The sequence below is a fragment of the Epinephelus moara genome, chromosome 10, assembly GCF_006386435.1.
Source record: "Epinephelus moara isolate mb chromosome 10, YSFRI_EMoa_1.0, whole genome shotgun sequence".
Taxonomy (NCBI): Eukaryota; Metazoa; Chordata; class Actinopteri; order Perciformes; family Serranidae; genus Epinephelus; species Epinephelus moara.
The window spans coordinates 11,055,922-11,081,390 of NC_065515.1; the positions used below are offsets into that span (position 1 = coordinate 11,055,922).

The window sequence follows — 25,469 nt, forward strand, 5'->3', positions numbered from 1 at the left end:
CTTAAAGTTGGGGGACTGTGTGAAGAAATGGTTGTCATTCCTACACAGTTCATACTAGATTTTTGAAAAAAAAAGCCTTAAATGAAAGCTGAGAGTCTGCACTTTAAGCAGGTATTCATTGTTTCATTTAAAACCCATTGTGGTGGTGTACAGAGCCAAAATGACGACAACTGTATCATTGTCCAAATAATTATGGACCTGACTGTAAGTTGCACCAGCAGGGAGTCTCACATTTGGGTATCTCTTCTAGCAAAGCCTGTGGAGGAGCCAATCTACTCCCTACCTCCAGACTCCTACCCATCACCTAACCCAGGGTAAGTTATGCTCAGTTGTTCATTCATGTGTATCTTCACCTTTGAGCATGTTAATTTATCTTAACAGAAATGAATGCATGTCTTTCTTTTTCTAATTTCATTGAGGTTCTGACTATGATTACATGTACTTTCAGTTCAGAATATTTAGCTTTTTCCTTAAACAAAACCAACAGGAACAACAACCTTACGATCACAATACAGAAGGAAAAACACCACACAAAACCACCAAACAAAATAATTAAGTTCATATTATAAGGATATGTTGTAGTCAGTTCCAGGGTTGTTAATAAGGCATTCTCGGAACCCATTGGCTGTATTTGGCGTCTGACTTCTGGCAGACGGCGATACAGCCTCTGGGGGCAGACCCCTGATTTTTTGGCATTCCGGTTTGAGGAGGCGAATTTCCGTTTATATATAAGTAAATATGCTGAACCATTGCGATGGATTCAGAGTTTGCAGTGACGACAATTATGTTCCGCCTCGTTAGTTCACCGCACGGACCGTTTAACCTGGCAACAACTGCAGCCGGCTCAAACGTGATTGATCAATTTCACGCGGACTACAAACAGCCTAGCACCGGAAACCAGGGCTCTTCCGCTCTTCTTCCGGAGGCAAGATCTCCGGGGTTTGCCTACAGACTCTAAATTCACTGAGTGTAGAGTCTGTATATAGAAACTATTAATAAGGTACAACCAAGTCCAGTCCAGGGGGGTCCACTGTGTCCAAGACAGACCATAACTTGATTGATCCCTCAACATTGCCATGAAGGTGCAGGGCAGGGGAGGTATTCTCAATACCTTCTTATAGCAATCGTCCAGTGAAGGGATGTCCTCAGAAATCCAAAATTTGAGAACAGCCTTTCTTGCTATATGCACCTGGAAAAGTCATGGAATTCCACAATCATGTTTTCCAGGCCTTAAAAAGTCCTGTGATCCTATTTTTTTTTGTTAAAGTCATGGGTGTTTGTTAATCTAGATAAACTTTCGCATAATGTGAAACAGCGGCATATTAATATTTTGTAGCTGTTGACAAAACGTAGCTCTAATATGAGTCGATGTGTGACAGCGTTTTTTTTTTTTTTTTTTAATGTATGATCTTTTATTTACTCCCCGCATTACGTCTCTCCGTCCATCTATGCCAGTAAGCTAGAGTGATGTTTGATAAGAATTTGACTCTGATATGTTTCAATAATGCCCAAAAAGTGGGGCAAGAAACACAATGTAGTGACAGTGTGATTACATGTAGAATCATGAATCCCAAATTTTCCATGCCTATGCCTCACTATCGATGCTCTGAAAGTAGAGCGTGGCAGAGGTCGAACAAATGAACCAACAGGCCCCCTTTCTGGGAGCTCTACTGCTCTGTGTCTGCAGACTGCGAGAGTAAAATGTACTATGCAGTGTTATATGTTGTGACTGGTCATGGAAATTTTGTCCATGTAAATGTGTGGGAGCCCTGTATATGTAGGAGTGCTCCGATCAGTTTAGCTTTACAGCTGTTTCTGGCGTTGTCCAATTTGGCTGCTAGAATACACTGAAGAGGTGATAGCTCCAAATCATATCCTATCAAGGTAACCATGTCATCTTTCACCTTTCACCAAATTTCTGTTTCTCTGCACATTTCCAAAACATATGGGCATGCCAACTTCTGAATTGTATTTAGTACATTTAGGAGAGCTCAGACCAAGCTTGCCCCTAAATAATGTTGTACAATGAAGCCATCAGTATAGCTCAGAATAACGATATAACTGCTACTATAACTGATGCCCAAATATTTTCTTTTCATCGACATTCTTTGTCAATCTGCCATTGCTTTCAAATGTAATCTGTAAGGTTATTAAGATTTGAGCCAAAGGTTTTGTGAACATAGGACATACCGTAAAACTTCAGTTAAACGCCCAGTCCCTTTTATTAGCCCAGGGTGGCTACACATTTTGACAAAAAAACCCGCCTGTCTCAAACAGAGGCCTGGTCTGGTTGCCAAGCTGTTCGTGTTTTTTAATAGAAGTTCTTCAGATGTATAAAACTAGGTTGTTCGCTACCTAAGATTATGTGTCCTTTCCTCAAATAGTCTGTAAGGATCTTCAGATTAAAAGAATCAAAAGGGTTTTTCATGAAAATGAATCCAAGTTGTGAATATTGAGTGTCCTCAAGTGCCGTAACTCGGAGCTAGATTAAATGAATGATTCATAACTGATATATTATCTGAAGCCTAATTTTTACACAAGTAATATTCATACTGGTTTGAGCAACAGTTTTGTGCAAGGAATTAAAGGCCTGTCCCAAATATGGGCCCGTTGATTTCAGTGATTTAAGCAAATAATAGCCCGGGCTGTTTATTGAAGTTTTACGGTAATTTTTTTTTTGGTTTGGGTTGTTTAAAAATGTCTTTCAAGAAAGATACATTTGGAGCTTATTTTGGTATATAATGTCTTATCTGTAAATAGTGGACAAATGAGACTGTTGTTAAGAATATTTACCCTTAAACCCTTAAATGACTCCATTGTTCCTCCCTCATAGATATTGACAAGCCGGTCCAGACCTTTTTCCTGCCAGACACTACATCTTGGCATGAGGGGGGAAATCTGGGTTTCTCCATATAAGACTTTGTTACAAACTTAAGAATCATTTTTTACTTCTGGCTCCTATTTTCATTGCATGTATTCACTGTGTTCAAAACAATAAAGTTATTTTGAACCTCCAATTTCACCTTCTTGTAATTTCACAAAGGGGCAGTCCTTCGCTGTCCGTAAACCAGTTTGTGGTTTGCGTGGGATGTTTGGGGTCTTTCTCCTCTCTGTAACCTTCCTGTTTTCATTCTAATCGTTTTACCCTGCCAAATGGATTGTGTAAACATTTAATCTAAATTCTTAAAAAGCTGTTGGGAATTGAGTTTGGCAACTTCTGTTGAGGGTAGAACAATTTGTGTCACTGGTTCCCAACATGGGGGGCTCTGACTCCCTCTAGGGGTAAAGTAAGCTTCACCAGGGTCACAAGACCTTATTGAATTTAAGGGGTGAAGAGAGGTTAAGAAAACTAAATTAAAATATTTTTTTCAAGACATAAACATTAAAACAATCTCAGAATAAGGGCACGGTGAAGACCTGAACATATGCTCTGAACATCCTCTTCCTGCATCAGGAAAGTACACAGTTCATGTAACCTATGAGCTAATAGAACTATGACATCAGGAAGTAGAAGTCTAAGGGCTGCTGTGAAATTGTACCTACTTAAGGCAGCAAAAAGTGTATCTTGGGTGCGTCAGTACAATGGACAATCAAGAAAGGACGGCAGAGGAGATACCTGCACACCGATGTAACTGAGCTGGACAGCCACAAAAAAGGTCCACAAGCTGAGATCAGTGCAAAAACAAAAAGTCAATTTATTTTGGACATCCAATGCTATGCATTAAATATAACATGAACTATCCAAAATATGTCAGTTTGTCAGGGGTCTTGTGTTTACTCAATGGTAGGAAAGGAATCCCTTAATGAAAAAGGTTGGTAACCACTGACCTAGATTCATTTTGAGCACATTTATCCTGCCTAACCAGGAAACAGGTAGAGTTCTCCACCTATGCAAGTCTTCTTTAATGCAAATTATGATTGAGCTAAACCAGTTTTTTAGAGAGGGACATATTCATATTATCTCCATGAGTAACAAATGAAAAGGAAAGCTACGAGGAGGAGCAGAGCCTGCCATAGCACTAGTGGGGGTGGCCTCCATTTTTGGCCTCAGAGTTCATCATAAAACCTGATATGTGTCCAAACTGCTGTGAACTTAAAATCAGACAAGGGATGGTAGTAGCTGTCTTAACTAAGTACAGCAAAACATCATCTGCGTAAAGAGAAATTTTATGTGCCTTAAACATTGACGTAGTTCTAGTGAGCTGTGCTAGAGGCTTACAGCCGAAGCAAACAGAGGAGGGCTCAACGGACGTGCCTGGTGGATTCCACGCTCTAATGGAAAAGGATCTGAGCAGTAGGAGTCAGTAACAATCACTGCTTTAAGGGACAAATACAACAACTTCACCCAATCGATGATCAACTTAAAAATAATGTACTGCAATGTCTCCTAATTTGATAATGTATGTAAAGAAAACTTTATTGGGTACACTGCTTAAAAAAGGATAATAAGGAAAGAGGGTCTTACATCATGCTGTTTAACTGATGTCAGCCTGCAATACTCTTTGTATCTGCAAGTATATATATGTACTGTATTCTTTTTTCTGGGGGTAATTAGTTGTCTGCTTGCAATTAACCATTTAATAAAAAAAGAAATATAAAAAGAAAGAGCCAGTCAATCCTATCAAACGCTTTAAATGAGTCAAGAGCTGCCACCAAACCTTGTACTTAATTATCACTGGCAAGTTGTATTGTGTTCAAAAGTCTTCTGGTATAATTAAAGGAATTCCCTTCTTTAATTAAGCCTGTTTGACCAGGTGTTGCTAATATTAATACTTTTGGTTCAAGCCTCAGAGTCAAGACCTTAGCTAAAATCTTTGCATCTATATTAATGAGTGATGCAGGCCTATAAGCCGCCGGGGCTCCAGGGTCCTTGTTTTCTGACCAGGTAGGCAGCGAGCCTATTTATAAAAGTCATGAGTTCACGTCTAATTCTTCTTCTCACTCTCTCAGGTACAGCTCGGACGTCCACACAGTGTCGTTTGTGAAGGACAGCAGTGTGGGTCTGAGGCTCGTGGGGGGAAACGATGTCGGTATATTTGTAGGTGGAGTTCAGCCAAACAGCCCTGCGTACATAGAGGGGATGAAAGAGGGAGACCAGATCATGTCGGTGAGGAAATGATGCTCTGCTTTTGGTTGTACACTGCTCAGTAGTCCATTAATAACATTTCTTAAAGCTGAACTGTTATGAAGAGGTTAATGTCAACATCTAGAACCGGAAACTCTAAAGCTCAGTTGCAGTCTCTGTCAGCTGATTTTCATCTGTCAGGTCACCATGAGTCAGCACAATTTATCTTGTTGTGTGCTCAGGGTGCTCATCACATCTCCTTGACATTTAAGCTTCAGAGTTAAAGTTAAGTCAGAGTTTAATACAATACAATACAATTACATTTTTTAAAGATCTTTACATCTGGAATTAGCTTGAGTTTAAGATTATATCTGAATGCAGTGAGTTCTCTGTGACTGTAATCTGCAAAAGTCAACTGATAGAGTTTTACTGTGTTTTGGAATTTAAAAATACTCTAACTTGTATCTGGCTTGACGGGTTACAGGTATTTTTCAAACTGGGCCTTATTTTTCTTATGTTTTTGTGTCTAAGTGACTAGTGTAAACAACAATTTCTGTTGCAAAACATTTTGCAATGTAACCACTGGGAGCATGTTTGCATCATCAATTAATGTCTATTAAAGGTACTTGTTTTTGCCACTGACAGGCAGAGGTGGGGGACTCGGGTCATGTGACTTGAGTCAGACTTTAATTGCAAATTTGAGGGCTCAAGACGCTTGACTAAAGTTGAAGAAAGACTCAACTTGACTTTGACTTGAGACAAATGACTCAAGAAGACTTGATTTTTTTTTTCTAGATATTGAGAAGTTACATTTTGTTTCTGAAACATGGTTGGGTGATTTCTGGAGCAGTACGTGCAAACCTGGCACTCTATTAGGACCAACAGAGGGCAATACAGGAGGCATGTATCATGATGGGGGATTGTTCAAACAAAATTTGGATCAAGGTTCATGTTTGTCAATGATGACAGTAAAAAAAAAACCAGTGGTTTGCAAGGTCTGCAGCTCAGAAATTGGTGACACAATCACACAACATCCATCTTCATTCATCACTACAACCCCCCACAAACATTTTAAGATAACGAATTATCTTATTGAATCATCAGAATTTCATGTGACTTGACTTGTGACTTTCTTGACATTAGCAATGGCTTGACTTGTTTTGCTTGACTTACAGCAGGGACTTTATTCGACTTATTATTGATTCTCATCACCATAATGTGGGACTTGTGAGAGACTTGAGGGTTAAGACTTGAGACTTTCAAGTGTGACTTATTCCCACCTCTGCTGACAGACTCGGATTATCATGGTAAATTTCTGACAGCATTAGCGAAAGAATCGGAGGTTGGACCTTTTTTTTTTTTTTAAAGAGTAAGGTCCTTTTTGTTGAACCAGAAACTGCCTCAAAATCACCATCGCCAAAGCCACCAGACTCCATTTAAATAAACAGTCATTTTATTATTGTAAAACACACTTAATTCAAAGTCGACAGAAACAAAAAAAAAAACCTCACAAAAGCAGACTTAGTTTCTCTTTCCACTGTTGCAACAATCACTAACTCTGTTTTGGTTGAAATAAACCCTTAATGCACCCAGTAAGGTGTGAAAATATGCTGCTCTATACAGGATTAAATTACTGTTTTTTTAAATGGAGTCTGGTGGATTTGGCAACTCAGTAATTTTGTTACAGTTTCTGGTTAAACGAAAAGGATCTTATTCTTTAACAATCTCTGTAGGGAACCCTTCAGTAATGTTGTCAGATACTTAAAATGATAATCAGAGCCTGTCAACAGCAAAAACAAACGCTTTTAGTGGACATACACTGACAAACACGCCTTGAGTGGTTACATTGCAGCCTGTTTTGCCGCTCCGAATTGCAGCCCTCTCTCTCAATACTGGACCAGTTTCAAAAATTGTTGTTCCCAGTAGTCACGTAGACACAAAAAAAGGAGAAAGTAGGGCCAATCCCCTTTAAACTTGTCTCTCATTTGTTCAGGTAAATAAAGTTGATTTTGGTCATTTCACACGAGAAGAGGCAGCCAACTTCCTCCTGAACATCAAGAAAGGAGAGCGGGTTGAAATCTGCACTCAGAACAAGATGGACAGTAAGTTTATCACCAGACCATCTCAGATGTAGTAATGGGTAAAGCCTCTGTAAAGCAGTGACTAAATGTATCTTTATTTTCTTTCTCTTCAGTTTACAAGAAGATCATCAAGTCCAACCTGGCAGACAACTTCTACATTCGCACCCACTTTGACCACGAGGCAGACACTCCAATCGGTCTGAGCTTCACCAGAGGAGAGGTGTTCAGGGTGTTGGACACAATGCACCGCGGCAAGCTGGGCAACTGGCTGGCCAGCCGCATGGGGAACGACCTGCACGAGATGGATAAAGGCACCATCCCCAACCAGGCCAGGTCAGGATGAGATTTAGATTCCTAGTTTAACCAAGAACGTGTTTTAGTTCTTCTAAAGATTATTTTTTAGGGTTTGTTTTTTTGCCTGTAATGATGGCACAGTTTGAAGCATGACAGGGGAGAGAGGAGGGCTGACCTGCAGCAGAGGGTCGTGGGCTGGTCTTTGTACATGAGGTGCCCACTCTACCCACTGAGCTACTGGACGTTCCCATGATTCAGTTCTTACATCTGTCATTACTTCCTGCAGGGCCGAGACGCTGGCCAGCATAGAGCAGGCGCAGCGGATTAGCGGAGAGAGGCAGCCGACAGGACCAAGAGCTGAGTTCTGGAAACTACGGGGGCTCAGAGGGAACAAAAAGAATGACAAGAACGTCCGGCGGACGCGTGACGACCTGCTGCAGCTCACCATTCAGGGCAAATTCCCGGCCTACGAGAGAGTCCTGCTCAGAGAAGGTTGTTGTTTTTTATCACACACAGATGATGTCACCATATAGATTCATGTCCTCGAGTTGAGAGAGTTTTAATAGCTCTGATTTGTTTGTGTCTCCAGCTAATTTCAAGCGACCCATCGTCATCATGGGTCCTCTTAATGATATCGCCATGGAGAAGCTGGCCAAAGAGATGCCTGATGAATATGAAGTGGCAGGTTGGTCTCTTTTTTTCACTCTTCTGTGTTCAACATAAGAATACTTTCCGTTCTTTGTGGTAACTCTCCTGATGTGTTGTTCACATATTAAACATAGTTTTTCTGCCTCTTGCAGACATGGTTCCTCGCAGTGGAGACAGCAGCTCCACAGTTATTAAACTGGACACTGTGAGGAGAATAGCAGAGAAGGTGAGCCAGTCTTCAACAAACCACAAGTAGAAAAAAAATGTAATATTTAGTCACCTGTAACAACAACATGAATCTTGTTTTGTTCACACTTTTGCTCCTCTCTGTTTCCAGGACAAGCACCCTCTTCTGGACATCACTCCCACTGCAGTCGAAAGGCTGAACTACATCCAGTACCACCCCATGGTGCTGTTCCTGGACCCTCACAGCCGCAAGGACGTCAAAGCCATGAGGCAGAGGTACAACCCCAACTCCAACAAGAGCTCCAGGCGCCTCTACACACAGGCGCTCAAGCTGAGGAAACACTGCAGCCACCTTTTCTCAGGTACTGACACACAAGCTCAGTCTGTCCCTGTCATATATCTTGTACCAATTTATAGTTTATTTACTTTACACTGTGTTTTTCTCCCGACTGTCCCTGCAGCACGTGTTGACCTGCAGCCCAACTCCGGTATTTGGTATGAGAGTCTGAAAGATAAGATTCGCCACCAACAGTCAAAACCTGTCTGGGTGTCTGAAGTGACGGTACGACACACAAACCTGATCATTTCACATTTAGTTTTCTATTTCGTTTCAAGTATGTTGCTACAGTTTATACAGTAAATCTAAGACATTTAAAAAAATATATATATGTTAAGTATATGAGTAGTTTTGGCAATTGTTTATGGGCCCAATGATAATGAAATTTCATCAGCCCAAACGGGATCATAAGATACTTTAATTAACGCACTTAAAAGTCACCTTAAAGGGACAGTTCACCCCAAAATCAAATATATATCCCTTTGAACTAATCTTTCAAACTAATGACTAAACTGATTTTCTCTGTCCAGTTGGAGAGTGGTGGAGAGCAGGACTTGGATGCTCTGGATCAAACCCAGTCCGACTACCTGAGCGCTGCCAGTGACCTGGAGGACACTGACGGAGAGGCCTTCACCGACGAGGCCTACACCGACAACGAGGACCTGGAGGAGGCTTACCGGGATCAGAACGAAGCCACGCTCCCCAGAGGCTCCAGAGCCTCCAGAGTAGCTGGAGCCGCTTTAGCCCGATCATCTGAGCCCGCCTCTGGGCACCACAGCCCCGACGTGGACAGCGAGCCTCACTCCAACACACGCTCAGTCAGAGAGATCCCGCCCTTGATGCACGTACCTGAGCCCAGGACTTCCCGCCAGCACAGTTACAGCCCGCCTCACAGCGCTGCTGAGGAGGAAGACCCCTCTCATCGCAGTTTTACAGACTCAGATTTCAGCGCCCTTGATGCAGTTCAACCCACCACTCCATCTGATGGACCCCCGGATTTTATAGCCCCCGACCCCTCCACTAGGTACACTCTGAACGAGCCTTCATACGCCGAGGCGCCGCCTGAGAGCCCACAACATGCCAGCCTGTCTGCCATCGAGGAGAAATTAGACCAGGTAAACAAAATGTTTATTTAAAGGACTATACCTGTGTTTTTATATGTGTGAAGCCATTTATCTTAGTAAGTATCTGAGTAAATTAACAAAATGAACAATTTTCATGATCAGTTAATTATTTAAAGGTCCAGTGTGAAGGATTTATGAGCATCTATTGGCAGATATTCATATTCATAACTGTGTTTTCATTAGTTTATAACCACCAGAAAATAAAAAGTATTGTGTTTTCTTTACCTTAGAATGAGCCATTTATAGCTACATATGGAGCGAATCCGCCATGTTGTTTTTTACTGTAGCCTAGAACGGACAAACCAAACACTGGCTATAGACAGGGCCGTTTGCGTAATGGTATTTTTGTGTCGGCCACCGTAGTTTTCCTTCACGCCTAGCACAAGAGGAAAGTTTTAAGTCATTTTTTAAAGCAAAAATGACAAATATTACCTTGTTTTAGTTTCCAAGATGCATAAAATATATAAATATTTGCTGGTTTATTTGTCTTCTTTGATAGTAAATTAAATATCTTTGGCTTTTACACTGTTGGTTGGACAAAACAAACGATTCAGGTATGGCAACTTGCACTCAGGGGAAAATGTGATGGACCAAACAATCAAACGATTATTTGAGGGGGGAAAAAAATGGCAGATTAATCATTGATAACAGATAATCGGGGCGTCGGTGGCTTAGTGGATAGAGCAGGCGCTCCATGTACAAAGGCTCTGTCCTTGCTGCAGCAGCCCGGGTTGATCTCCAGCCTGTGGCCCCCTGCTGCATGTCGTCCCCTCTCTCCTCCCCCCTCAAGCTACACTATGCGATCCATTAAAAGGCAAAAATGTCTACAATAAATCTTCCCTGTTCTCCCCAGGACCTGAGTCTCCTTAGCAAAATAAATAATGGCAGAAAAACTAAAAAAACAGTGAGATAGTGCCCAAATAATAACTCTTTTTTAAATCTTAAAAGCGACATACTGGTTTGTCTTTTCAATCCTTTTCCCCCCAATCTGACAGCCTGATTTTCCCAGCAGCGACTGAATGAACCAGCAATGAGAAACTGAGGGATCTAAAGCTGCTTTCCGACCACACAACATAAAGATTATAGTAAATGTTTACGCTTCAAGCAAGTTATAAAGTCTCTGTAGCTTAAATTTTCTTGCCTGGAAATAAATAAGCAAAACATTAACTACTTTGGAAAGTGGTTGTCAGCACTGTAGAGGATGTGATTGGCAGTAAATGCATTTAAACATCCAGGAACACCACAATATTTCTTCTTCTATAGTACTCTTTGTGTTTGTATTACACACGTTTGTGTAGTTTCAACACATTTTTCATTGTCAAGAATCCCCATAAACAAAATGATGTTCTTGTCTTGTGTTGCAGGCTCGCTCTGCAGAGCCACAGGCAGAAGTGGAGGAGAAGAAGGGCCCTCAGTTCATCGTGTAAGTCTTCTTTCTGTTGCTGTCTTTGTCAGAGTAAAGCCAGACTGAGGCTATTTGCTAATTTCCACCCCTCTGTCCTGCACTTTAACAGGCTAGCACATCATCACCAGGCAGTCCAGTTCAGACGCACACAGATCCGAGGCAGCGACAGCTCCGATGACGACGAGGACGATGTGGATGACATCGAGTGGGGTCCTGCGACAGAACTTTAGAGCCCAGTGAGGATTAAAGCAACCGATCTAACACGGACATGGAAACTATTTCACTCCTCTAAGAAACTCTCTTGGATCATTTTGTACATGTGTTTGTGCAGAACCAGAGTTTTGTCTGAAGATGGTCAGGCTACACTGACGGCCGCGCCCAGGAGTGGATGTTGGAGATTTCGACAACCTTTAACAGATTACTGAAACACCTACAGAAAAGGTTCTCACGTGAATGTTAAGATCAAAGTGCCTGATTTCTTTTCATTTTTTTACTTAAATGTCAAATAAATCAGTTTGCCCTTTGCTACTGTATGTAACATGTAAACACATAGTTTTATCAGAAATTATAGTAAGTGAGTCAAAAGCATTTATGATATGTTTGGATGCCTCTTTAACTTTTTCTACATTAAACTGTTTTCCTGATTTCAACAGTGGGTTTGTTCAGTCGTACTAAGATGGCAGAACTCAGTAAATGTCTTTCACATTTCTGTCAGGATTCCCCTACGTTAAAACAACCCTGATCAATGATGATCACTAGTATCAGCTACTCGTGAAAATGACTTGTATTTCGTGGACAAACAACAATTGGAAGATGAAACTGTAAAGCAAGCTGTGACACACTACCTGATATTACACTCCCCACTGAGACTGGAGAACTAACTGGGCGAAGAGGGCCATCACTACGGACCCTCAGGGGCCCCAAAGGCAACAGGTTCATTTTGTTGCATTTATTTTTTGGTGTATTTGATGCCCTGCACATTTGTTTGTTAAGAGATACCACTAACGCACAATATAAACAAATATGTAAGGTGGCTACTGCATTTTTCCTGCTCTCGTGTCGTGTCTTGTCACATGCTGCGTATTCTTTAATATACTGGCATGTAATCCAGTTATTACAAACTCACATGGGGCCACAACTCGTTGAACTACAGCTACAGGGGAAGAAATCTAGATTGGTTAATTAAAACTACTTAGAAAAAGCTGGAGCCTATCCCAGCTGACATTGGGCAAGAGGCAGGGTACACCCTGGACAGGTCACCAGACTATCACAGGGCTGACACATAGAGACAGACAACCATTCACACTCACATTCACACCTACGGACAATTTAGAGTCACCAATTAACCTGCATGTCTTTGGACTGTGGGAGGAAGCTGGAGCACCTGGAGGAAACCCACGCTGACACAGGGAGAACATGCAAAGTCTGCACAGAAGGGCTCCCCCACCCTGGGGTCAGAGCCCTCCAGCCCAGGTTCAAACCAAGAGCCCTCTTGCTGTGAGGCGACAATGCTAACCACTGCACCACTGTGCCGCATAAACCAAAAGATTAAATTACCCCACTATCAATGGGAAACTGCAGGAAGGTCTGTTTAAGTTTTGCACGTCCATCAGTCAGGTGGGGCGGTTGCATTAAGCAAGATTATCCAGTCAGCCAGGTAACTTTGTAAATAGCATGCAACAACTTCTCTAATAAATAGCAATAATAAAATGTCGGACTAATTGTAGTCAAAGGAGGTTCGATAGAGAAACTATGGTGACATAAAAATATAAAATCATTCCTTTACTTTTGTAAACTACAAATTGTTTAAGTTTTAGTTTAAGCACGCAAAAAAATGGCAAAAAAAGTAATATGGCTATTTGATGCAACTATGCAAATATGAATTTAGTTGAACTACTGGTAAGCTACTGGAAAATGTAGCTGAACTACTTGTTTTACTGGGTGACCAGTAGCTCACCTGGTAGAGTGGGTGCCTGATGTACAGTATAAAGGCTGTGTCCTTGCTGCGGCGGCTGCAGGTTCGATTTTAAACCCTAGAACATTGCTGCATATCATCCCCTGTGTTTCATGCTGCATATCATCCCCTGTGTTTCATGCTGCATATCATCCCCTGTGTTTCATGCTGAAACTATCCTATCAAAGAAAGTAAAAAAAAAAAATCATCTTTAAAAAAAGTAAAGGTTTTATTATATGTAGTTTGCTACTCTCCAACTGTGCTTGCCAGTTCATCTGCCCCCTCCTCTACATTCACACTCCACAACTGTCACATTAAAACATTTAATCTTTCATGTCCAGCGTTCAGGTTTTCATTCCTCCCTCTGGTGGTCAGAGTGCACAGAGGAGATAAATATACAAACACCAGACTGAGGTGGCAGCTCACATTTTAAAGGCAGTAAAGATTCATAAAAAATCTGTATTGATTTTGTAGTTTTGAGTCCACTCAACATATGGCAAGATCAAAACTGTTGAATACTTGCTGTTGAATTATATCCAATAAATTCATGTATTATGAATGTCCCCCTTTAAGTATTCAGTTGCTCAAAGATTCACATCTTTATGGCTTTTTTTGCTTCCATAAAAGCAGTGGTAAACTGTAACTAAGCAAATGTATTCAACTCAACAACTGTAGTTAAGTACAACTTCAAGGTACTCAAACTGAACTTGAGAATCTGCATGTTGTACAACTTTCTGTTTCTACTCCACTGCAGTTCAGAAGCACATATTGTACTTTTTAATGATATATAAATTATGATGCATTAAGTTTCCCAGCAGGATAAAGTAATTAAAATGAGCTCCACCTTTACCTGCTGCAACATTAAAGTGATGAACACATGAATGCATCAATAACTATAATCCAGTGATATAATATAATATACATGATTCTGCACAAGGAATACTTTTACTTCTTGTTACTTATGATACTTTTGTATTTTTAAGAGTTTGAATGTCAGACTTTTACTTGTAGCTGTGTATTTTTACACTGTAATATTGCTTATACTCAATATACAATAAGTATGTATACTTATATTCGGGTAAATTATCTGAATACTTCTTCCGCCACCAAGGCACATTAAAACAGGGATATGCAGAAGGGGAGCCCGAGGGTGCTCCTGCCCTTTCCCCCCTTGAGTCAAAGTGCCTTTTTGTCAAGGCGTATTTTAGATTTTGTTTTGTTTGTTTGTGAAGGCCTGCACATGGCCCTTATCAAGAAGAATGTTTAACAATTATCAATAAATCTAGTTATAAATAAAATGAGAGTCAAGCCAGCTGGCGCTTGGATTTTGATGCTTGGCTATTCTTGGTGCTACAGTATGGGTGTTTTGAGCTGCTGAAAAGGTCTAAGAAAGACCCATGTTTCAGGAATGATTTCTAAAATTTTATATACCAAATAAAACAACAGTATTTAGCACATTATATGAAATCCAATTAGAAGTTATTGTACTGCTTTTTTATATTTAAAAAAGGAGCTCCAAAATCAGCTCAAATTACATTAGTACACATTCATAATTTCCTCATATCTGAACCGTCATTTAAAAAAAACCATAATAGGTTACATGAAAGTCAGGATGAAAGGATGACCCTGACTATCCATGTCAAAATTCACGTGATTTTACTGTACAGTTTTAGGGATTTTTTTTAATATTTATATGTTTTATCTTATATTTTTATTATAGTTTTTCACACAAAAACATCAACACAGTGGCCACATGAACCAAACATCTGACCTAGCTCTCCCAGACAAAATGTGTAAGGCACACAATATATTGAATACCAATTAAAAGAAAAAGCATGACAGAATAACAACATATAAGATATTTGCAACTAAGTAGAAGATGGGCATGAAACAAGAACAAAACAGGACACATGGATCAATAGAGGAAAATATGTAAATAAATAAATTAGTATAATATTAAAATAAAATACCCCACCTCATCATCCAAATATGTCACTGCCTATTTTAAATACTGCAGTATGCTGTGTTAGTTTCTGTTTAAATATGTGCTGCTATAATTCAGCAGGTTATGCTGTAAATCATGTGCATGGTCTGTTAAATATTGTTTTTACCTTTGCGCACCTGCCCCTCTAAAAGTCTCTGTACAAACACACAGGTGTGTGTGGTATCTCCTCTTATTTGAATATGTGTGGAGCAGGTGCACCGTGGATGTATTGAGGTGCACGCGGAGGCGGAAGGTTACCATGAAAAGCTTCAGGTCACATGTGGGATACACACGTGTGTCAGGATGAGCTGATTACTGTGAGTTTGGACAAAGCAGCACTTGTGTGTGTTTGGTGTGCGTCAGGACGCAGCTCTCCTGTAAAGTCAGTGTGGAGTTATGAGAAAGTTTAAGGTGTATGTTACAGTTTCATGAGAGCAGCTGAAGCCAAGAGTTAGTGAAAAGTCGTTGTTAGTGTCCCTCCTCCTCCTCCTCCTCCTCTTGGTGAGGAAACTGCGCGCAGAGCGGATGCCGGGAGCGCACAGACAGTTTGCGGTGAGCTGTCTGTCTCTCCGTCAGTGAGCCTGCGCGGCTCGATGTGTGACAGCAGCAGCAGGAGGAAGACAGACAGACAGTTCCCGTGGCTGAAGGTCGGCCCGGATGGCACCGAGCTCCCGCTGAAGGCGCGCGGCACAGCACCCAAGTGGCGAGTCGGGGGGTGGGTGGGGGGGCTGTACGTGAAACTCAAAGAAGTCGGGATGGACGGCAAAGGCACGCTCAAGATGTTCACCAGGAAGAAACGGGAACTTATCAAGACGCCATCCATCTCGAAGAAGAGCCGAGCAGGAAGCCCCGGGCCGCAGAGCAGCGCCCCGTCTGTGAGTAGCGCATCACTTCTGGTTTCTGAGAGTGTGTGTGTCAGATGACCTTCAGCTGGAGGGGACAGGCTACACAGAGGGCTCCGGACAACAGGGAATTGTATGTGTGTGTGTGTGTGTGTGCGCGCGCGCGCATGTGTTTAGAGCCTATAACAGGTTGTGTGTGCCATTAATGTGACTGGTAAGATAAGAAACTGTGTGAACCTGCTGTTCTTCATGATTCAGTGTTTTCATGTTCAGATGTGTGTGTGACTGCACACTGACTCATCCAGCTCGTAGGAAGTGTGTCTTTAGTGAGGTTTCAGCACTGAAGCAGTGTCAGGCTGCAGTGTGTGTGTGTGTGTGTGTGTGTGAAAAGTCTGTGTGTGAGGCCAGTTTCAAAAGTTGACTTGGTTAGAATGGGGACGGGGCTGTAAGTGGGAAGGAGCATGCTGAAACGTAGTGGCAAAAGCAGCTACAACCCTTACTCGACCAGTCAGAGAGTTAAGAAAGCTGAGTCGAAGGGCAAAGACAGACTGGACATACTGCCCAACAAGCACAGCGTGTGGCTGAAGCAGGTAGGTTGGTGTACGCAGCTTATGTCCAACACAGATGTACAGGGATGCTTTGTGTTTCTTGTGAAATGTTTGCACGTCTGAGTGGAGCTCCTTGTGCACTTGTCAAGGCCTAAACTTCAACCTGTGCGAGTCGACCACACATGGGAGACTCGATTCTCGAAGCAGGCCAGAAAAAACAGCTTTCCCGTGACTTTTAACTTCTGTTTTGTCGACAGACGAGAAGGTCATTTCTCTGCGAAATATCACTGTTCTTATTCCAAACACCAAATGACATTTCGGTGTTTCTACCCCTCGGCTCTGTTTGCCACACCCGACAGCAGCTTGGAGTCAGGAAGTTGTTGCACAACGCAACACAGGATCTTGTGAAAGTCTTCACATGTGTGTTTACCAACAACAGCGCTGTTGCTGCTGTGTTTCAAGGCCACTAATCGCAAAGAGGAGTCGGCACCCTCATGCCGTTCAGGTCAAGCTAGAATCACGTGATCATCTTGAGCTTTTTCCTGTGTAGGGGTGTGAATCGAGAACCAGTTCGATACGTCGAATCGTGTGCCTCTTTTCTCCATGTTTTTCTGACAGCTGTGCGTTGCAAAGCAGTGACGTCAAAGTCGTGCATTACACAGCTGGAAACTTCCAACATGAAGGAGTCATGGCGAGGACGAAACGGTCTTGGCGTGGCTTCATGTCATGAAGGAAGATGCAGCTTGTAATGTCTGTAAAATGAGCATTTTAAGTGAGAGTGACAATATTCGGAAACGCAAAATAGGCTTAAACTCCAGGAGTGCAATGTATTTGACACCCTACACACAAGCTTCTCCGCAACCGAGCAGCACGTCGATTACTGAGGGAAAGTTTCCAGTGTTTTAATGACACTAGCACCACCCAGACAGGCTCAGCAGATTTCTAATTTGACTAAGAAAACCTGAATGAAAATGAAAGCTGTACAAATATTGTCTCATTTCATCCACTCAGAAGACGATAGACTGTTTCTACATTGTGTTCAGACTCAAGTAGTAAAACAGGTGATGCTGTAAACTCGTGTAGGCCCACTTCTTTTACACACAGAAGATTGATCACAAACCCAAAAATGGAGTCAGACCAATAAGCAGAATCAATAATGGCACTGGTATCACTAAAATCACTCTCTATCCCCGTCTCTCTCAGCTGTCCATTCTCCAGGAGCAGCCTCGGAAAGATGCAGGCGACACCACCCTCTCCTCTTCATCCTCACCCTCGTCCTCCTCTTCAACTCTCACCCCGTCCTCCGCCGGGTTTCAGGACCCCTCCCTGTCCTGCCCGGGCACCCCCAGCACCCAGCATGGAAAGCTGGGGGTGATGCAAGGCGTGGGCTGCCCGTCGCCTGTGTCCACCCTGAAGAGGCCGACGGCGCTGAGCAGACACGCCAGCGCTGCAGGTCAGTTTGAAACATCCGTCGTTACTTTGTCGAGTTAATGAAACATACTTCACATCCACACCTGAGCTGAAACAGAAAGTGAAATCTAGAGGAAGGCGCCACATGTACAGAGCACACAATATCTTAACTGTACACCATCTACCTGCCTGACATTTAACAAGCAGATGAATCCAGAACAAATAATTTCTATTTTCCTTTCAAAGGTTTTTTTTTATTGATGGTCAATAATGAATAGAACAGTCACAGTACAGGGGAGAGAATTTTTTTTTTTTTTTATGAACAGCAGTTATCCACATCGAAACACATCCATCTTCCCAAACAACAGCAAACACACAGACAAACACAGCTCACCACGGGAGACACGGCCTGATCTAAATCATGGCTGTGTAACATTTTAATTATAGATAACAATGTAGGGAAAATTTGTAACAAAAAAAAAAAGTCAAGAAAAAACATTTCAAGGAAATGAAAAAAAATTGAATGAAGAAAAATTAAAAATTAAAAAAAAAAAGAATATAATTTTTTTTAGATAATAATATTAATAAAAATAATAAATTAATTTGGGGGGAAATAGATAGAAAAAATGTTTTATTATTACTTTTTAAATTCACTTCAGCATGAATGAAAAGTCAGAGTGTTAAGGTGAATTTTGAAGCCTTTAGCTATAAAAAGTTTGATGATCCTGGGTCACAGTTTTCATTTCCAGTTGATTAGTGGTTTAGTCTTTTTTAATACATGATTTAGTCTCCAAAATGGCAACACAAAAGGTGGCAAATGCCCATCACAATGTCCCAGAGACAAAGGTCACCTTCTTAAATTGGTTGATTTGCTCGACCAATGCTCTAAAATTCAAACATTATTAATTTCCAAAAAATAAACAATGAACAGCAGCAAAACCTCACATTTAAAGGAATAGATTGACAGTTTGGAAAATACACTCAATCAAGTTTTAGCAAAGTTATATAAGAAGATTGATGCAACTCTCATGTCTGTTAGCATCTGGTTAGCGTAGCTTAGCATAAAGACTGGAGACAAAGGGAAACAGTTAGCCCGGCTCTGTCTAAAGGCAACAAAATCCACCAACCAATCCTCTGACTAACATGTTACATCTGGTTTCTTTAAAAAAAATGAAGTGTAAATTAGCAGTTATGTGCTGGACTATTTCTTGCACAGACTTCAGGAAGTTGCTGCATAAAACTGCAACATGTCACGTTTACACTTTGTACAAGTGTTAATCAAGGAGATTAAGATTGAGTGGGTTGAATTGTTGGAGGAAAACTTCACCCACAAAATGACTGATAAACAAAATTTGTTTAATTACTCACCCAGTGTAACACATAATTTGTGATCAGGACTTGTGATCATCCTGCACGCCTCCACAGTGAACAAAGAATACAAAAACAGAAAAGTAAAAGAGCCATGTTTAACAGCAGCAAAACTATATCAAAATATTAGTTTTTAAACTCGTACACAACTTGTGCAGTATAATCCAAGTCTCATTTATCCTGATGTTTGCTCAGTGCTTCCCATATGAATTGCAGTCGTGTAGCAGTAGGATTCAAACGGATGTGCTTACCGAAGCACGCTACTTGATTGTACTATTTATAACACTTCCACATAAAGTCACGTACAGTTTTAGGGAAAATGAATGTGTTTGTGAAGTACTGAGCGTACAACTGTATGAATGAGACTTGGGTTATACTGCGGGAACTGTGTGAGAGTTTAACGGATGTTTTATAGTTTGCTATTGTTGAATTTGCTCCCCTTGTACCCCATAAATCAAGAACTGTCACAGTTTTTGGATTGTCTGTTCACCGTGGAGGCATGCGAGAAAAGTTTTCTACCCAAATTTAACATAACACAGCGTGAGTAATTGATATACAAATAATCATTTTGTGGGTGAAGTGTTCCTTTAAGGTTAAGCTAAAGTACGGTATGTAATTAGCTAATTCTTCGTCATAAAGGGAGTGTATTTCCTAAAATGTCTAAATATTTCTTGGGAGATTTTGAGGCTGAAAAATGTCATTTTTGCTTAATAAATGCATTTGTTCTCTGTGATTCCTCAGGTTTCCCGCTCCAGTCGTGGGTGTTCACTAAAGGCCAGGGTAAAGGGGCCCTGACCCCGACTACTCCGTCTGATGGTCCCGAGAGCACGGCCATCGAGGTCGAGGACATCCCGGCCCTGCTGAGGGACGTGGCGCGCTTCGCAGAGGCTGTGGAGAAACTGAAGGATGTGGTGCTGGCTGAAGGTGAGTTTGATGACAGATTAATTTAATTTGAGGCACAAGGCAACACACACAAACGCTGATCTGGTGTAAATATTTACCATCAAATTGAATCGGGCTGCAGTGTGTGTTGTCAGCTGCTGCAGAAATGTGTGAGGACGTGTTGTGATTTGGCTCTGTGCTGCTGTCACGGATCTAAAGACATGAATAATGCTTGTTTTCACCACCGAGGAGACAAAACATATTCTCTTTACGTGTGTGGCCACTTCTGATTTTCATCTCCTGACACGTTTCATTGTGTTTCTTCTGTGTTTGTACTGAAAGAAGAATACTGCTTGGCCTCTCCTCGTCCCCTTCACATGCTTCAGTCCGCTTTAACAAGGGCTTACATGAAGAGGATGCGGTATCCCCAAAAGGGTTTTCATCAACCTTACATCAGTCCTCTTTACCGACACATGTGCGTAGCGTTTGAGGGGGAGGGGAGAAGGGAACACGAGGGTGGAGCCACCTTGCACAAGTTAGCTAACAAGTGGCTGTGAGCGTCCTCTCTCCAAGTGAAGGGCTGCGTTTCCGCTGCGCCCACAGACTCGACCGCGCTCTTGTCTCCAGCAGGAAGCCTGCTTCTTGTTTACCACTGCCTCAAACACACACACTCTTCCCCTCCTGTGTGATGCAGCGAGGCTTAAAATGGCGAAACACCTGTAGCTTTCTCATGGAGTCAAACACTACAGCTGATTCTGAAGCAAACTGAAAGTGTGAGCTGAGACGAGCAGGTGTGTTTTACGTTGAAGGTTTCGCCAGTTGTGTCAGAGCAGAGGTCTGTGGTTCAGATGAAACAAAGAGCTTTGTTTGTGTCTCTCTGTCGGCCGTTATCTGGCTCTGTTCTGTCTTGTTCTCCACCCAGAGAGTGCTTTCTAAACAGGAAGCCATGATGGATAGCCTCTGACAGAAGGGCCTCGTCCACACTTCCTCCTCTGATAGGCTGGCTGCATCGCCGCGACACGACGCCTCCTCTTCTTAATCAGCGGCACAATCAGAGATTCAGCCTCACCTCCTCCAAACTGCAATTCAATGCTCCACTTAATCAGGAGCTCCTCGTGGCTGTTGGGTCCCACCTTACTTCCTTAACATCAACCCAACCGATTTGAGAGTAAGGTGATTTGTTTTCATCAGCCACAGAAAGCAGATGTAGCTCAGCCCGAGGATTAGTTTCAAATCTTGCAAAACAATAGAGACCACATCCTCTGCGGCACAGTGCTCAGGTCACTCTGTTCTTATTGTCTGAGACACTCTGACACACATTTACAGACAGACGGTGGGAGGACGGAGGATCGGCTGCCCTCTGGCCTCCTCCCTGAACGAGCTGCCTCCATTAGAAGAAAAGTTTACAGAGGAGTATGAGGTTGCAACATTACACAGAGAAAAGTTAAATGAAACCAGTCCTCGTGTGTGTGTGTGTCAGGAGGATATGAGGATGCAGGCTGCAAATGTGTCACCAGTGACATCAAAGCAGAAGAGCTGACACTGGAGCTTGACCTGACCTGTCTGACACTCTGGACTTGTTTGCTCGTTATCACTGACCTTACTGTCTGTGCTCGGAGTGCCGTCGCCCTGTCGTCTCTGTCCGCTGTGATCCTGTGTGGAGGCGGCAGAGACACACATTTTGGAAACAAGGCTTTTTGCTTTCTTTCTGAGAGTTAAGTGAGAAGATTGATACCACTCTCATATGTATATATGAAGGATAGAAACAGGGGGAAACAGCTCGTCTGGCTCTGTTTAAAGGCAACAAAATCTGCGAACAAATTCTCTAACTCACATTTTGTATCTGGTTTGTTTGAGTTGTACAAAGTGTGAAACATCAATTAGCAGTTATGTGCTGGACTATTTCTTGCGCAGACTCCAGGAAGTTACTGCAAAGAACTGCAATGTGTCACATTTACACTTCGGTTTTTGTACAAGTTAAACATGCAAGATAAAAAGTGTAAATTAGGGAGGTTTTGAGGTGCTGGTAAGTTGAGTTTGTTGAAGCAATCTTCACCCACAAAGCTCACTAATTAACACTTTTTTTTTTTGTTTGAGTCCGCTGGCTGCCAGGCAAGAACGAGAAAAGGCACAGCTCCCAAAATGTTGAACTACTCCTTTTAAGACAGAGAGGAATTGTTCTTTTATGTTTGGTCCAACAAGTTGTAAATGTACAGAAGCCCAAATCCACCAACATAAAGATCATGTAAGTCGTTACAATGAGAAACTTTCTCAAAACAATGACCTTGTATCACAGTTAATCAGTCATGACTTCAAATTGTGACATAACGAGAAACTTTTATCAAAATAATAATGGGCATCAGCCTGGAGGTGATCATGCCTTTTGATTTTGTGAATATGTCCACAGCTAATCTCACAAACTACTGGACCAATCAGCCTCTTATTTTGTATGCACATGTTAGAGATGTGCCATATCATCTCATTCATGATAATACTGGTATGATTTCTAATATGATATGAAAAATGTATATTGTGATACTTGCGATATTTCGACTTGTTGACATATTGTCGTCATACTGTTACCCACGGCAACAACAAGCATAGCTGAAAGCGAAATTATTACCGACTCAAAGGTGGTTCCAAAAAGAGGAGCAACTTCAGTAGTGTGGAATAAACTGTGGCGTCCTGAATGTTTCGTGAACAGCCCCGGACTTCTCAGACACATTTAGCGAGTGAACTCATTCAGCGGCTCCTCCGGCTGCAGCACAGCATCTCTCCCTCTGCTCTCTCGTCAGTGTCATCAAGTGATTTTGTCATAAACCTTTGGTGATGTAAATCTACGTGAATAAACTCCATATATTGACTGTGTGATAGTTGTGGTATCATAACAGCCTGTCACAGGTTACAGCGTGATGATTAGAGGGAAAAAAAACAATTAAATCATTTAGGATTTTACTAAAAGAAGGAAATCACCTGTTGATTCATATATATAGATCCCAGGGGACATTTTTTGTATTTGGGAGCTGTTTAAATGTGTAATTTGTGGTGGATTTTATTTAGTTGAGCTATTAATATTGTGTAGAGAATCTGAATCTCACTCACTGTTCACAAACTAAAGAAATGAGAGATTATTTTTGTTTAGTTTTTACTGAATATTTAAAGGCAAAAGGTAAAACTATATCACTTATTTTGTTGCAATTCTATATTCTTAAATAATTATTATTTTTTTCACTAATTTGTCATATCTTCAAGAATATCTTTATCGCAAAAATACCCTGAGATATCGTGATATTATTTCATGGCCATATCGCCCACCCTTAGCACATGTACGACTGTATGCTCGAGGACCTCCCGTTGTCGCAGTGATTCACAATGATGGTCTTTGACTGCTGACTCCTCACGCCTCCTAACCGGCCGGTAGAGCTGCAAGTTTTCCAGAAATTGGCTTGGCGAAAAACAACAAACCTAACTGGCTGTTCTCTTCTCCATCATCTTGACTGTAAGGGAACCAATTCCACTGGTATTGTCCCGTCTGCTGCATGGTGTCACACCACACTGGAAGCCTTTCAGAAGCATTTTTGCCTGATTTTGTAGCAGATTTTGTTAATTTGGTCCTTTTTCCTTGATATTTGCCTGCTTGTTTACTTATGGTGGAAGAAGAGCGAGTGAAGAAGAGTGTTTATTGTTGTGCTGTGGCCTTCAGACAGAGTTAATACTGCCAAAGTCCACTCATGACTGACATGGATCAAAGGTTTATGGCTGTGCTTTAGTGATTAAAAGTGCACTCATCCTCACAATTATATTGTATCTTCTGAAACATGCTGCGGCACGTCTGCTGGAAATACAAGAATTGTCTGAGTGGCCATTGTCAGCCTGGGCGGGTGTGTCACAGCCAGAGTGCAGCCAGTGTGCTTTACTAGTTTTAAGACATTTTCTAATTATTCTGAGGTCCTAAATTTAAGTCATTATTTCAAGAAAGTTTCTTATTATGACTTAATGGATTCTTTTATTTTTCATGACTTTGCCAGCATGGACAGAACCCTACATTACTGATGCGTTCAAGGACACTCTGATATCTGAGAATCAAGAATGGATCCCTGTGTGCAACTTTATTATTTACAATGATAATTTAACTTTTATTAAAGGGTTTCCTGTATGAAAACAAGTCTCTGCAGTTTGGGGCGACCTCTAGCTCACAGGGTAGAGTGTGCGCAACATACAGGCTGAGTCCTTGGCAGCGGCTCGGGTTTAATTCCACCCTGTGGCTTTTTGCAGTGTGTCATCCCCATTTTTCTGTCTCCCATATTTCCTGCCGCTCTACAGCTGTTCTATAAGGAAGGCAAAACCCTGAAAAAAATAAGTCTCTGCAATTCGGTTTAACTAGAAAAGAGTTTGCATCCATTTGCCTTGTAGTTCATGGGATGAAACAACCAAAACCAGTGGGGTGGTTCTTTTGTATTACTGTTGTTGCTCCTCTCACAGGGTGCGTTCCCAATCACATACTGTTTCTTTTTAATTTTAGTATGTACTGCAGCTGCCCTTAAAAACTACGTACTGTTGCATGCGGTATGCACACAATTGGGATACACTACTTCCCCATAACATTACACCCTTAACTTTGACCCTCTTACTCATACATCCCCTACCATGGAGATAAAACAGAATGACGTTTCACTGAGCCCAGTAGAGACAGAGGTCAACCAGGACAGCTCTGATGTTGTTATTTTGCAATAAGTAATGACTGCATACGTTGTAGATTCAAACACATTATATTCACAATAGTAGAAATACATTTGTCTGTCATTGTTATTTAACACTTAGTCCATACCCTTTTGTTGTTGGTTATATTTATGGTTATTTTATTCAGTCTAACAATTAATATTTCCATTATTACTAAACTAGTCCATACCCATTGAGTGCACAGTTGCCCACGTACAGTTTCACATGGTGTGTGTTTGGGATACAGGTCATAGGAAATTGCAGATTAGATAGTCAACTGAACCCATTAAGAAGAGCAATGTATTCAGACAGAGTTTTTGAAAAATGTGGGACAGACGGAATGACTGACTGACAGTTTCCATGATTATGTATGGCACACCATACCATGACTTAGTCATACCAAAAATTAGAAAAAAAACAAACATTGGGCCACAGGGGGAGCCACAGCGATCGGTTGCATTTTAGCCATTTTTAAGCATCTTTCTGTTGTTATAGCGCCACCCAGTTGCCAATTAGAGTTAAATTTCTCCAGTCACCTTGAGGCATCCTGTTCTACATATCTACCAAGTTTAGTAAAAATCCATATGGCAGTAAGGCCTAGATAAGAAATTAGCTCTCTAGC

At 41.6% G+C, this 25,469-nt stretch overlaps 2 protein-coding genes across 8 annotated transcripts in view; both read left to right on the plus strand.

The window, feature by feature from the left end:
* The window catches only part of tjp3 (tight junction protein 3), a 40,113-nt gene extending 27,931 nt beyond the window's left edge, over positions 1–12,182 (plus strand). For all 4 annotated transcript variants that reach the window (XM_050054400.1, XM_050054398.1, XM_050054399.1 and 1 more), the window contains exons 19-30: positions 251–314; positions 4,951–5,107; positions 7,059–7,167; positions 7,260–7,479; positions 7,727–7,932; positions 8,030–8,125; positions 8,241–8,314; positions 8,426–8,636; positions 8,736–8,836; positions 9,142–9,726; positions 11,100–11,158; positions 11,250–12,182. In XM_050054400.1, the coding sequence (XP_049910357.1) occupies positions 251–314; positions 4,951–5,107; positions 7,059–7,167; positions 7,260–7,479; positions 7,727–7,932; positions 8,030–8,125; positions 8,241–8,314; positions 8,426–8,636; positions 8,736–8,836; positions 9,142–9,726; positions 11,100–11,158; positions 11,250–11,370 (2,003 nt within the window). In that variant the 3' untranslated portion in view covers positions 11,371–12,182. The remainder of the gene's footprint in view (positions 1–250; positions 315–4,950; positions 5,108–7,058; positions 7,168–7,259; positions 7,480–7,726; positions 7,933–8,029; positions 8,126–8,240; positions 8,315–8,425; positions 8,637–8,735; positions 8,837–9,141; positions 9,727–11,099; positions 11,159–11,249) is intronic.
* A 3,429-nt stretch (positions 12,183–15,611) lies between these two features.
* The window catches only part of arhgap45b (Rho GTPase activating protein 45b), a 27,506-nt gene continuing 17,648 nt past the window's right edge, over positions 15,612–25,469 (plus strand). Inside the window, exons 1-3 of one of the 4 annotated variants that reach the window (XM_050054402.1) lie at positions 15,612–15,953; positions 17,672–17,921; positions 19,988–20,170. In XM_050054402.1, the coding sequence (XP_049910359.1) occupies positions 15,672–15,953; positions 17,672–17,921; positions 19,988–20,170 (715 nt within the window). In that variant the 5' untranslated portion in view covers positions 15,612–15,671. Of the gene's footprint in view, positions 15,954–16,037; positions 16,511–17,671; positions 17,922–19,987; positions 20,171–25,469 lie in introns of those variants that run through there. The other 3 variants (XM_050054403.1, XM_050054405.1, XM_050054406.1) reach the window with 3 other exon arrangements.